The 14,667-nt window shown below is 35.4% G+C and overlaps 1 protein-coding gene across 1 annotated transcript in view; it reads right to left on the minus strand.

The window, feature by feature from the left end:
- prss12 (serine protease 12) overlaps positions 1–14,667 on the minus strand; it is a 43,955-nt gene that overhangs the window by 15,299 nt on the left and 13,989 nt on the right. Inside the window, exons 6-9 of the mRNA XM_051108351.1 lie at positions 14,304–14,445; positions 14,012–14,208; positions 5,508–5,649; positions 2,866–3,068 (exon numbers count right to left, since the gene is read on the minus strand). Coding sequence (XP_050964308.1) covers positions 2,866–3,068; positions 5,508–5,649; positions 14,012–14,208; positions 14,304–14,445 — 684 coding nt within the window. The remainder of the gene's footprint in view (positions 1–2,865; positions 3,069–5,507; positions 5,650–14,011; positions 14,209–14,303; positions 14,446–14,667) is intronic.

Below are 14,667 nucleotides of genomic sequence, written 5' to 3' on the forward strand. Positions count from 1 at the left end.
TTTTTTCTCAGAAATAAGATATAAACTTGCAATTGCAAGTTATGAAGTCAGAATTGCAAGATATAAAATCGCTTTTTGTATCGTTTCTTATTGTTGTAATGAATTTATATAATATTAATTATGTATTAAAATTATGTGTGATACTGGTGTCGGTATCGGGCCCGATACTGAGCTCCTGTACTCGTACTCATAAAAATGCCCCAATACCAAACACCGATACCTAACAGCATGTGACAAGTGCGTATTCAGGCAAAGAAACACCGACAACAGAACAACAGACAGCAGAACGGAGCCATTAGAGATTAAGGATGTCTACGAAGTATATGTATGCAATTAATATAATTTTAAACATTCAGTATTAAAGGAGAAGTCCACTTCCAGAACAAAAATTGACAGAGAATGTACTCACCCCCTTGTCATCCAAGATGTTCATGTCTTTCTTTCTTCAGCCGTAAAGAAATTATGTTTTTTGAGGGAAACATTTCAGGATTTTTCTCCATATCAGAAGTGCAAGACTGATATGGTGCCCCAATTTTGAACTTCCTAAATGCAGTTTAAATGTGGCTTCAAACAATCCCAAATGCAGTTGTAAAAGATCCCAGCCAAGGAAGAAGGGTCTTATCTAGCAAAACAATCGGTTATTTTTATTAAAATAATACAATTTCTATACTTTTTAATGTCAAACTTGTCTCACTCTGCCTGAATTGTTTTTGTTCCGGTTCATGACAGTTAGGGTATGTCGAAAAATTTCCATCTCATGTTCTCCCTCAACTTCAAAATCTTCTTATATCACTGTTTTACCTTTTTTGTTGAGGGTGTTTGATCATCTTTGCATGTTTACTTTGCAAAGACTGGGTCGGTACTTCTGCAGTGATGTAGGATGATTTTGAAATGATTTTTGAAGTTGAGTAGAGTTTTTCGACATTGCCTAATTGCCGACTTGTCTTGAGGAAGAATACACAGAGTTCAGGGAAAGCAAGACAAGATGAGCATTTGAGATTAAAAAGTATTTAAATTGTATTCTTTTAATGAAAATAACCAATCGTTTCGCTAGATAAGACCCTTCTACGTTTGAAGCCGCATTTAAACATCTTACGTTCACAATCAGGGCACCATAGCAGTGCATTATATGGAGAAATATGGAGAAAAATATGGAGATATGGAGATTATTTGGAGAAAAATACTGAAATATTTAACTCAATAAATATAATTTCTTTATGATCAGTATCAGTATCAGTATCAGTACTTGGAATTGGCAAGTACCAAAAACAAAAGTATCGGTATTGGGCGAAAACTGGAAAAAGTGGTATCAGTGCATACCTAATATATATGTGTATATATAGAGTATTTTTTTACTGTAAAAAGAATATATCAAAAATTATCACTGAAAATAACAGAACATTATAGTAATCCTAATAGGCTTAATTTTCTGTATGTACATTATAATTCATAATTTTTCATCTTTTTGATTTGGGTGTGAAATAAGACATTCATCTGTATAGATCTATGAGAGTTCAGAGACTGTTCATCTGTGTTTGTGTGTACATACAGATGTGCTTGATGGACCTAAGAATGTAGTCTAATATTACATAAAATAACACAAAAAGATTGTGTGTTTATATGTGTAGCTTATCTGTCCTTGGAGTTTAATGGAGAAAGCAGGCCAGAGTAACTTGCATTAGAGTTATTAGATTGATAAGAATAACAAAGCATAAGTGAAGCATATGTGCCAGTGATCATGAGATGGTGAGCCAAACCACATCCTCTAGAGCAGACATAACACACACTCCATTTCAGCACAAACTAGAGCTCACAGTGCTCAGGTGATAGTTTCCATCTTTCGCTCTTCTTTTAGGTGGTGTCAAGTATTTTTACAGGCGTGAGGATCCCTAAATCTATCCATCAAAACCACTGTCCAAGGGCCTCATCTATAAAGCATGCATACATATGTTTGATCTAAGAGTGTGCGTATGCTAAAATCCATGCCAATGTTCAGATTTATAAAAATAATCTTTGACGTGAAGAGTGAACCTGGAAAAGTGCTTTTCCAGGTTTTAAGAAGACATTTACACTCTTCCTCGAGGCAGAGTTGGAGTATTGCTGGAAATCTAAGCAAATTTCAGCAGTCGCTATTTTAAAGCAAAGAATTTGATGCTGACTAGTGGTTTTTTATATGCTAATGACATTAATTAGGGGGCGTTTACAAAGCTGAGATCTGAAATCATTCACAGCTGGGCACAGTTTCAGTTTTAAATTTGCGATTTATAGATTTCACATCTGGAAGAGGGGCGTATGCATGTTTTCTGGCATACGTTCATTTCTCTGAATCACACGGAAGCATATTTTACAAATGATCTTAGATCAAATGTACGATGGTTTCTATTTTACAAATGAGACTCCAGGACTTTATATTTACAATGAAGTCAGTGATTTAGATACTCTTTTAAAGACCAGTAATGGTCATTTAATTGCAGTTCCTTTAGTGTGTCTTAAAGAAACAGATCATCCTACCAAGAATTCTGTCATCATTTACTCCGCTTTATTGTCTTTCCAAAACTATATGAATTTCTTTCTTGTAAAAACACAAAAGGAGATGTTAGACAGGATGTTTACACTACTCTTTTTCATATAATTAGAGTGATTAGTGTGACAAAAATGCAGTGCATTCAATAATATCCATCATAATTTGTTTCTGTCCTTTTTTATTTATTTACTCCATTCTAAGCCCCTAACCCTAGCAAAAACATGGGCCAGAAGTGCTGGATTTGTCCATGGCCAAATTTTAGCCCCAGTCCAGCCCTGTCCCTTGCCAGTATCACATATTTGAATGCTGTAGCTATGAGAGGATGAAGGAGAATGTCCCACCTTTGACCTCAGGAGAATCCTTCTGTAACCCATAGTTACAAATAACGCCGGCATCTTCGCTATGGCGACAATTGTGTGTCCCAAACGGCTGTTTGATACAGTCAATCAGGGAATGTTCCCCACCCGTGCACTTTACGTTGTCAGTGTGAATAGGCCCCTCACCTTCTCCAAAATACGCCATTACACGAGCTTTAGCCAGCCCACTGCAAAAGAATGACGGAAAAAGATACATTTCATTACATTTTTGTACTTTTCATTTTTAATTAACTGAAATAAATCTAAAATAATGAAAAATATAATTTTAAATGAAAATTTAAAATAGAAATTAGATACTGAAATAAAATGATAAAATAAAATAAAACTAAAAATGTAATAAAAATGAAAGTTAATTAGAAAAAACTAATAAAAGTTACAAAAGCACATAAAAATAACTAAAATCTAAAACAAAATTAAAATAAAAACTGAAAATAAATAAAAAAAGAAGTATTGATAAATATAATTTTATATACATAATATATAAAATTGTTGTATAATAGCCACACTGTAAAAAAAACGGCAGCTGTAGTTGTCAGAATTTTACCATAAAAAATACAGCAGCAGCGTTTTAATTTTTTACGGTTTTTACATTTAAATACCGTAATTTCATAAACTGATATAATGTTAATGTACCAACCTATTAAAAGTATTGAAATCTGTTTTGCACCTTTGTTATACACTGATAAGCACCAAAAGCAGGTAGTGATGAGAAAGTCACATGATGAACCAAAGCCCATCACAAGCAGCTTTTAAGTACTAACATAAATAAAAGATGCACAGTGTCATTTACACAAACACTAACATACAATGAACATTAATTTAACAACATTAGATGTAACATAGAACCCTAATGTGCAGAACTGATGAGAAAAAAAACTAAGAAGAAACAGTTATTTCAACAAAAAAAAAAAACATTAAATTTAAAAAATGTAACACAGGGAATTGTGGGAACAGTATATTATAGTGGAACTTACAGTTACCCAATTAACAGGTTTTTACTGTAGCATTTTTACATTTTTTACCATCATTTTTTACAGTGCAATGAATCAAAACCAATTCATTATTAATCGGTTCACCAATGAGAATCACATTGTTAAGCTAGGTTTAGTTTCTTTCTGAGTCTAAAGTGTGAATGATTTTGTACCTACAAACATATTCGAACACTGAACAATAAGAGATCTGTGTAGGCTCTGGGTGTATTCTCTCAAGAGGAACATATATCGTAACACACACACATACACAGGCAAGCACAGAATACCAAACATGACACAAGAGCAAAGTGTCGCCCACTCCAGCAGAGAGAAGTGAGCTCATCAGATATGAGCATCAGTTACAGTGTCATAACCTGACCTCTGACCCCCCCTCAGGAGGTGAGCGTGAGGGAAGGTGTTGATCACATTAGCGTGTGTAAATCTGAAGGTCTTCTCGGTTTTGTAACCCAAACTCAACAATAACACATAAGCGTGATTCATAAGTGAACTTATAAGATCGTAAATCACTTCCAAACAAGAAATAGACCAGAACCTCTTTCTAAATAAATTGTGAAATGAATTGTCCATTGTTAAGGAGCTAAATTCTTTCTCTCTTTCTGTTCTCCTGGGCGTATTCTCCTCAAACACAAGGTTTTACATTCTTTATCAAAATGATTTAGCAATCTTTCATGAATAATAATCATTAGAATACACATTGTTAAAACATGTTCGTTACATCTAACAAACATGGTACATGCTAACAATGCCCAACAACATTTGTTAAAGGGGTCATCGGATGCTCATTTTCCACAAGTTGATATGATTTTTTAGGGTCTTAATGAAAAGTCTATAATATACTTTTAAAATGTTAAAAATGTTCAATGGTAGTGTAAACACCCTTTTTACCTTGCCAAAATCAGCTCTGCAAAAATCATCCTGTTCTGGTCAAGGTTGTTTTAAACGTTAATGAGCTCTGCTCACCTCGCCTCGGCTAAAATGTCGAGAGTAACTGACGACCACTATATTCATTATTACATCCAGCAACACAACACCTCAATCGCTCAATCTGAGAAATTCTTGTCTAACTTACATCCCTGCTCCGGCATCAAAACAATGGAGGTCGGACTGTTACAGCTGATTTAAGGCGTGTCTAAGGTAAGACGTTCATGTCAATCAACTATCATGGGAGCAGCCTCTGTCAGTGTGACGCCATTATTTTTACAGATTAATTAAAAACCACTGCATGGATTTTCATCATTATAGGGTAGATTTGTACATACACTGCCAACACACATTAATGTTCAAACATGTAAAAGTGAACTTTGCATCCGATGACCCGTTTAATAAATATTACCATTAGATAAATGCTAGCAGTGCCTAGAATCACAACCTGGTGTGGTTTTTATTAATCTTATGAGGTCTTATTGGGTCTGGGGACTGATTTGTCAAGCCAATATCAAAGTTTGTCATTAGTTTTTACTGCTTTAAAGTGTGGGTAGATAAAGTTTCATATTAATGACATTAACTTATTTTACCATTATTTTATCAGGTAAACTTTTGAGATTTAATCTCTGAATGACATGACATGACTCAACATAGAAGGCTGTTCAGATGATCCTGAAATGTTAATGTCACCTGTAACCCAGCTGTCTGCACACCACCTCTGCATCCCGATCCGTCCATCCGTCATCACAAACAGTCCCCCACTGGCCAGCCACCAGGATTTCCACACGCCCCTCTCTCTCATTCTCTCCGCCCACCAGTCTCACAGGTACACCTAAAAGATAGGTAAAACAAAATATATGAATGCACACATGCTGCATTTCGCTTTGATTGGCAGGTGGTAGTGCAGTGGTTAAAGGGATAGTTCACCCAAAAATGAAAATTCTGTCATTAATTACTCATGTCGTTCCAAACCCGTAAGTCCTTTGTTCATCTTTGGAACACAAATTAAGATATTTTTGATGAAATCCGACAGCTTTCTGACCCTGCGTAGACAGCAATGCAACTGACACATTCAAGGCCCAGAAAAGTAGTAAGGACATCATTAAAATAGTCCATGTGACATCAGTGGTTTAACATTAATTTTATGAAGCTGCGAGAATACGTTTGTGTGCAAAGAAAACAAAAAGAACAACTTTATTCAACAATTTGTTCTCCTCTGTGTCAGTCTCCCCCGCACATTCTACTACAACGCATGCATGTGGTGCTGCTGACGCAGGAGCCGGGGTTCTGACGTAGAACTTAGATGCACTAGACCTTGTTTATAAACAGAAGACGCACGCTGTGCATAAAACAGTCAGTCTTTGTAAACATCTCTGAAGATTTCAACAGAGAGGATGACTTGCAATTTTTTGCCCAGCCTTACTTATTTAAAACAAAATATATAGACCTTTAACTAAGAGAAATGGAAGTTCTACATCAGAATGCTGGCTCCTGTGTCAGCAGCACCACACGTATGTGTCGTGGTACTGTCATGAATGCGCAGCAGAGACTGACATGGAAAAGAAGAAATCCTTTCTGGGCCTAGAAAATGGTAGCTGCATTGCTGTCTATGCAGCGTCAGAAAGCTCTTGAATTTAATCAAAAATATCTTAATTTGTGTTCTGAAGATGAATGGAAGTCTTACGTGTTTGGAACGGCATGAGGGTGAGTAATTAATTAAAGAATATTCATTTCTCCCTTTCATCCCTTTAAAGATCTGTATGGATTGGCTGTAGGTTTAAAATAGCAGTTTGGCCACTTATATAATATAACAGATATATGCATTATACATATGCATTTTGTCATTTACTCAACCTTATGTCATTTTAAATCTGTATGCATTCACAGCCGTTGACTTCCATAGTATGGAAAAAAATACTATGGAAGTCAACGGTAACCGTCAACTGTTTGGTTACCAACATTCTTCAAAATGGACCTTTCTCACATTTCCGGGTTTCTCACAGCAGAAGTCCTCATAGTTGGGTAAAATACAAGAGCAGCAAATTGGAGAGTACCACAAATATATTTTTTTTGCATTCCCATTTGCTCAAACAGCAAAAGAAAAACTCCACGATAGTATTTTCACAACTTTCAATCAAAGGAAAAAATTGAGAGAGACTGATATCGGCAGTCAGAAGAAAGAACAATGTCAAATTTACCGTCCCTCCCATAGATGCAGCATTAGAAAAACCCTTGCAAGGCGTTAACGTTTTTGTAACTTGATAAAAAGGTGATACAATACAAAGTATAGTGTTATAATTGTACATTTTTTTAAAAATCAAATGAAAAAAATTCAAGGATTTATAATGATGATGACTGTTGAAATGCGTCAACACAGGCTTGTGAAAAGGGTCCATAGCTTCTTTTGTGTTCAGCAGGGGAAAAAAAAACAGTTCCGAGTTGGAACAACATGAGGGTACATAAATGACAGAATCTTCATTTTGGTGTGAACTAGCACTTTAAAGGATGGCAAGTGAGACTCACATACAATTGACAAAAATGAAATTAGCACATATTTTACACAATATTTACAGAAAAATAAAAAAGTATTTGAAACTAAAAATTGCACATTATTGCTTTGACAAGAGTGTCAATAGATTTTGAAACTAGTATCAATCATCCAAAACTTATGAACTAATCTCTGTGCCTATGATGAAGATGATTAGTTGCTCAAGGAAGACTAAACCCATGACAAGTACACTGTGACTCTGAATAATAAAATGTCTGCTGAATAAGAAATATCCAATAGACAGATGTGCATGTGTAACATTTCTCTGGTTTCAAACTCGTTCCAAACCTACATGACATTCTATCCTGTGTGAAACACAAAAGAAGGCATTCTGAAGAAGTTCTCTTTTGTTTTTTTAATGTCCATATAATGAAAGTTAATACAGTCCAACATGCAGTTTTGGATGACACTGACTTTAATGATGATGCTTTTTTAGGAGCTGAACTATTTCTTAAACTCATCTGAAATTAATTTAAACAATGGAGGAAATGAGGGAGGCTATGGAAGGACAATTTACGTCCATATATATATATATATGTGTGTGTGTGTGTGTGTGTGTGTGTGTGTGTGTGCGTGTGTGTGTATGTGCGTAACACAGTAAGAGACATAAAAAAAACACCTGGTTCTGGAGGAACAGTTTTAGGTTTCCACTCATGGAACACCTGCCTCCACTTACACATGACACAGACACACAGACACACACACAAACGCAATCAATCACCAGCTACAGACTCGTCAGCAATATCAGCAACACTCAAAGTAAAGCATGACGTACTAACCATACATTCAAACACATCTGCAGCCGAGACTAAAATATGGCAACATTTGTTTATAAGACTGATTCTAAATTCTGATTCGACTAGTAATTTATGCATAGTCATGACTGCACAATAGCACACATCTTACATGAATGTGCCAAGCTGCTTCACTGCGTGACAACCATACACACCCTACAGGCTTGGATTATTTTAGATTTACCGTTTGATTATTATTACTACCAGTCAATTTATAGTAACTTAATGCACAGCTTCTCATGGCTTACTGCTCTGCTACATATTTTGTGTTAACAAAACATACAACTTTATGAACATCTGCAATACTAATCATTCCTAAAGCTTGAAGGTCAATTCTCACAGTAATGCATCACTTGTCAGCAATTATTAAAGTACTTTTTATTACATAAAATTTACTTCATAAAGCCTTCAGCACCGGCGGCACACACATACACTCCCATATAATAACCATCCATGCTGAAATGGTTATTTCAGATGGTCTCTACTTTTCATCAGCTCTGTCGATGAGACGTCATGAAAACGCTCCAAAAATCACACTCAGGAAGGTTTATTTATTTGGACATGGTTCTACTGACTGTATGCAGAGAGTGAGAACTTAAGTCTTTGTATATATATATATTGGCCATCTTTCACTCTTACACACTACCATTCAAAGGATTGAATTTGGTAAGATTTTTTAATGCTTCTGAAAGAAAGTCTCTTATGCTAGTAAAAAGTTAGATTATAAAACAAAATAACTGTTTTTTGTTTTTATATATTTTAAAATGTAATTTATTCCTGTTATGGCAAAGCTGAATTTTCAGAAGCCATTACTCCAGTGTCATGATCCTTCAGAAATCATTCTAATATACTGATATTGTGCTCAAGAAACATTTCTTATTATTATGTTGATATTTGTGTGGAAACATTCAGGATTCTTTGATAAATAGAAAGTTGAACAGAAATCCTTTGTAACATTATATATCACATTTGACCAATTTAATTTGACCAATTTAAAATGTGTTCTAGTGTGTGAGTGAGAGTGATATAAAGAGACAAGAGATATAGATATAGAGTAATCATCCATTTTAAAATTAAGTCTATGGAGTCACAATAGCAGCATAAACAGAATATTTCCTGTTAAAGAGTTACTCCACCCCAAAATGAAATTTTTGTCATTAATCACTTACCCCCATGTCGTTCCAAACCCCGTAAAAACTTTGTTCGTCTTCGGAACACAATTTAAAATATTTGGGATGAACCACTGTCAAGACCCAGAAAAGTATGAAAGACATTGTCAAAATAGTCCATCTGCCATCAGTAGTTCAATCTGAGTTTTATGAAGTGATGAGAATGCTTTTTGCACGCAAAGAAGCATTCGTCTCATCTGCATCACCGTAGCGTTATTATGGAAAATTCTTGTCACTTCATAAAATTCAGATTGAACTACTGATGGCAGATGGACTATTTTGACAACGTCTTTCATACTTTTCTGGACCTTGACAGTGGTATTTACCTGGCAGTCAATGGGACAGTCAAAATTCCCCGGTCTTTATCCACAATATCTTAAATTGTGTTTTGAAGATGAATAAAGCTTTTACGGGGTTTGGAACGACAAGGGGGTAAGTGATTAACGGCAAATTTTTCATTTTGAGGAGTAACCCTTTAATCACATCACACATTACTGTGCTGATTTAGAAAGGAAATTCATTGATTTATGCAGAATGAATTTAAGCATGATCAAATGTGTTAAACGGAGCTGAGAGTATTACTAACTGAAATGAATGACTTTGTGAAGGACGGGTGTTTCCGGTCCTTTGAGTTTTGTGGGCACAGACTCTTATGGATTCCATGTGGCTCACAGGCAAGTAGGAACATTTAAGCTCTTTCAGTGAAAAGGAAACATTATTTAAGCTCTGAAAGTTTCCCATAGAGCTACACTCACCACATTTTCATAAAGCCATCAACTTGACAAAGGAAGTCTAGTATGTGTGTGTATGCGCATGTAAGATGAATTCAAGAAGCAAATCAGGAGGAAACGCTTAGGGTAGTAATAAAAAAAGGTAATACAGCACAAATTGTTCCCAGAAGGTAACTAAATCTCACAAAAACTTTATTTGGAGACATCCAGGTACATCCTCAATGGGAAAATAGGACTCATAAATAAAATCGTTATATTTTACTCTTAAAAAAAATGCAAAAACACACAAAAAATAGTTCTGTCTAAAATTAACTTTCTCTAATAATTAAAACAAACACGACAGAAGTATATTGCATTTAGCCATTTAGATTTACTCACTTTAGATTTGTGTGTGTATGTTTGTCCATATAAAAGAATCCCTATAAGTTTTTTTTAATGAGAAAACTAAAAACTGGAGACTTCTTTAGTCTTTAGTTTATACACACACAAAAACACACTTGTCTGAATCCTTTTGAGTAAGATGAATTGAACTGGGAGATCTCCTCTATAGTAAAGTCTCTTAAAAGCATTGGCTGCTCTGTCCAAAGTCAATAAAGTTAAATCAGATGGAGAGTGCAGGAAAAAGGACTGCAGCAAGGCATTTACACACTGACAATAGTATCTAGTTTGTGTATGTGCGAGTGTGTAACTGACACACTGCTCACCGGTTCCCAGTTTCAGTGTTGTCACTCATTCTATTATTCACACTCTGTCTGGCCTGCTGCCCACAAAGATCTATTACACACACACACACACACTCATTCTTTTTCTCTCTCCGCTGCCTTTTACAAAAGAGTTCTAGGATAGTGGGGAAATGTGGAATCAACTTGGAAAAGAGAAAAGAAGCAAAATAATATGAAATCTTGTCACACTTATGTCATTCGCAAGGGATGAATCTGAATGGTAAACTTCTCTGCAAAATAATAATCTGTGTTTGAAATGAATGTACATTAAGGCAGGAAAAATGTGGTCTTGCAGTGTAATCTATATGCATCTATATAAATATACATTAGTTTGTAAATATTACAACAAAGTTGACAAGACAGAAAAGCTTGATGCTCCTAAAAACGGTATCTTTGTTCCACTGTTATTCAAATTTATTTAAGTTTTTGTGATTAACATAGCGTGATTAATTTCTTGGTTTTTAGTCAGTTAAAACTAATTATATATTAAATAAATGTAAATCAAATATATATTAAATAGATATCACATCAAAATAATTAAAGGGATAGTTCACCAAAAAATTAAAATTACCCCATGATTTACTCAATATCAAGCCATCCTAGGTGTATATGACTTTTTTTGTATTTTTTTTTTTTATGAAATCCCATTGATTTCATGTATATTTGTTGTATATTTTGTACCTCCTTGCAGAGTCTTTGAAAATGTGAATAATTTTAACAAAATAAGAGAGATGATACAAAATGTTTAGTACTGTCCTGAGTAAAATATTTTTCATAAAAGATGTTTACATTATAGTCCACAAGACCAAAAAATAGCTGAAATTATTAAAATAACCCCCTTCAAAAGTTTGGAAACCCTTGGTTCTTAATACTGTGTGTGGTGATGCTCCAGAACAGGGGTGGCGAACTCCGGTCCTGGAGAGCCGCAGCCCCGCAGAGTTCATCTCCAACCCTAATTAAAGCTCACCTGCCTGTTGCTTTCTAGTAACCCTTCAGACCTTGATTAGTGTGTTCAGGTGCGTTTAATTAGGGTTGAAGCAAAACTCTGCAGGGCTGCAGCTCTCCAGGACCGACGTTCGCCATCCCTGCTCTAGAAGGAGAAACAATGCATTAAGAGCCAGGGGTGAAAACTTTTGAACAGGATGAAGATTTTCAAATTTTTCTTATTTTGTTGAAATACCTTTTTTTCCATTTACTACTGCCCTTCGGAAGCAATAGAAGATACTTGTATGTTTCCCGGAAGACAAATTAAGTACAATTTACCTTAATCTTCAAATTCAAAAAGTTTCACCCCCCGGCTCTTAATGTTTCCTTCTGGAGCATCAGTGAATGCTTGAACCTTTTTTAATAGTTGTGTTTAAGCCCCTTAAGTGTGAAAAGATGGATCTCAAAACCACTGCTGGAAAGGGTTCAAATATGCAAAAGGTGCTGGAAAACTGAAGAATCTGCAGGACCTGGATGATTTTCTGAAGAACATTTAACTTTTCAGAACAAACAAGGGACTCATGAACAACCATCACAAAACAACAGTTGTAGATCATCCAGGTAACCACACACAGTGTTACTTTTGAAGCGGGTTATTTTAATAATTTCAGCCATTTTTTTTGTCTTGTGGAATATATGTAAACATCTTTAATGTAAAATATCTTACTCAGGATTTTTATTTTTACTAAATAAAAAAATAGCATGCATTTTGTATGATCTCTCTTATTTTGTTAAAATTATTCACATTTTCCCAAACTTTCGCATAAAACTGTATGTTAAATGAATTTAAGTTCATTATTCATCCTAGTCTCAGGCAGAGCTATAATCATGAAAACTGAGTGAATTCTGTCATCTGGATGTGTAGGAGTGTTTTCCATATGTATGTGTAACTGTATGTCTGTCTGGATCCGGTAAAATCATCAGCTCTTTATGAAGCTCAGCAGGAGTCAGGCATGATAGGTCTAGTGGCAGCTGTACTTGTTAAACGTCTGACTTCATGCTCTCTGACCATTAGCAGAACTCGTCCGCTCTGTCTTAACGCAGCTGAAACACACGCAGCTGAATAAAATACCAGAGAGGTCTTTCTACTAAAAATCTGTCAGATCATTTGTGGATTTTGCATGCATATATTTAGTAGTCGTTTACTAGAGTAACGTTCAACTAAAAGACAGATCGACTTCCTAACAGGGGGAATTCAGGTTTTATGTGTGTGTAAATGGGTGTACATACACTATCCCTTGTGCCACATGGGCTACAGGTGTAGAGGCATCACCACAGCAACCCCATAATAGTCAGCATAACTCTGAAGTGCTCATTCAAAAGTATATTACCTCACATATCAGAACCATATGGAGTGCACATAAGAGTATTTTAAGGGCCATTCTACAAAATGGATTGCCAAATTTGTTTAAACAACACAGCAATTAAAAATACTTACACATAAATAGTGTGTTTTTTCATTAATTGTGTTTTAATAATTAATAATAAAAATGGTTAAATATTCTTAAAACTGACTGATGGCAGTATACCTGAACATTATTGCTCACAATAACTAAGATCCTAGGTAATATATAATTGTATATATTAGTATATTAATAGTATTTTAATAGTGTATTTTGTTATTAATAGTGATTTATTTTAATAATTGATTGACAGCCCTAATAAAGAGTAATTTCATTGCTAAATATTACTTAAAATGACTGATGATACCCAGTGAAGTTTGATTTTAATAGCATTAAATTTTACATGTGGATGTGAGCAACAGAAGAGTAGAAACATAACTGTTACAAAGATTTTGAAGAGAAAAATACTAGAACTTTCAGACTTTCAAACGGTATTTGGATTTCATAGATGTATGGCTGATGCAATGTATGTTTTTGAATTGTTCCCATGTCTGTGAGGAAAGAGAAAGTATCCACCTTATTCTTTATCACGGAAGTAAGCTTATGGGTGAGAATTCTGGTTGATTATCCGCTATAGGGAAATAACGAGAAGAATAACAACATGCAGTAAGCGGTAAAACAGTTTGAACTAAAAACCAGTGTGCTCATAATTAAGATAATACTTTAAAATAATATGGTAAAACAGACCAATTTCCAATATTAAGCAGCAAAAAGAGCTTTTTTTTGTTTTATACAGCTGAAAATAGCTGGACGCAGTTGAGACTGGAAGCCAAACTCTTAAAATTTACAAATGAAAAAGGTGGATAAAGCAGTGTTAAAGTGTGTGTGTGTCAGAGCTCTTACTGGTGGGCACTCCGTGTCTCGAGCGTTGAGGGTTGCATACAATGGCTACGTCTTGGTCGTGAGTACAGTCATGTTTGAACCAGCTCCTCCGGCTGCAGTGTGTGACTGTGGGCTCTTTTCCTGTACACCTGACATCATCCAGGAGAATGGGACCCACCGCCACCCCGAACCGCCCTGCCGACACACTCTCCCCTGACCTGCATCAACACAACACAATAATAAACACAACAACAATCAAATCAAAAATCCATATTATGAATTTATGCTATGAATGTGTGTGGCTGTGTGCTACCTGAAGCCCAGCTGCCTGCAGACGACCTGTGTGTTGGTCTCTGTCCAGCCATCATCACACACGGTCCCCCACTGACCTCTATAATGAACCTCAAGTCTCCCCTCATATCCCTTCACACCCCCAGCTAGACGCACTGCACCATCTGAGAAAGACAGAGAGTGGATCTCTTTACACCTGGTACGAACATCAACCTCAGACAAACATAAATCTAAAACTCCTGCAAAATTTTAATTAGGGCTGGCAAACGACTAATCGCATACAAAATAAACGTTTGAGTTTGCCTATATGTGTGTGTACTGTGTTTAATTATTATGTATATATAAATACAAGCACATTCGTGTACATATTTAAGAAATATTTGCAA

The sequence above is a fragment of the Labeo rohita genome, chromosome 1 (assembly GCF_022985175.1).
Source record: "Labeo rohita strain BAU-BD-2019 chromosome 1, IGBB_LRoh.1.0, whole genome shotgun sequence".
Classification (NCBI taxonomy): Eukaryota; Metazoa; Chordata; class Actinopteri; order Cypriniformes; family Cyprinidae; genus Labeo; species Labeo rohita.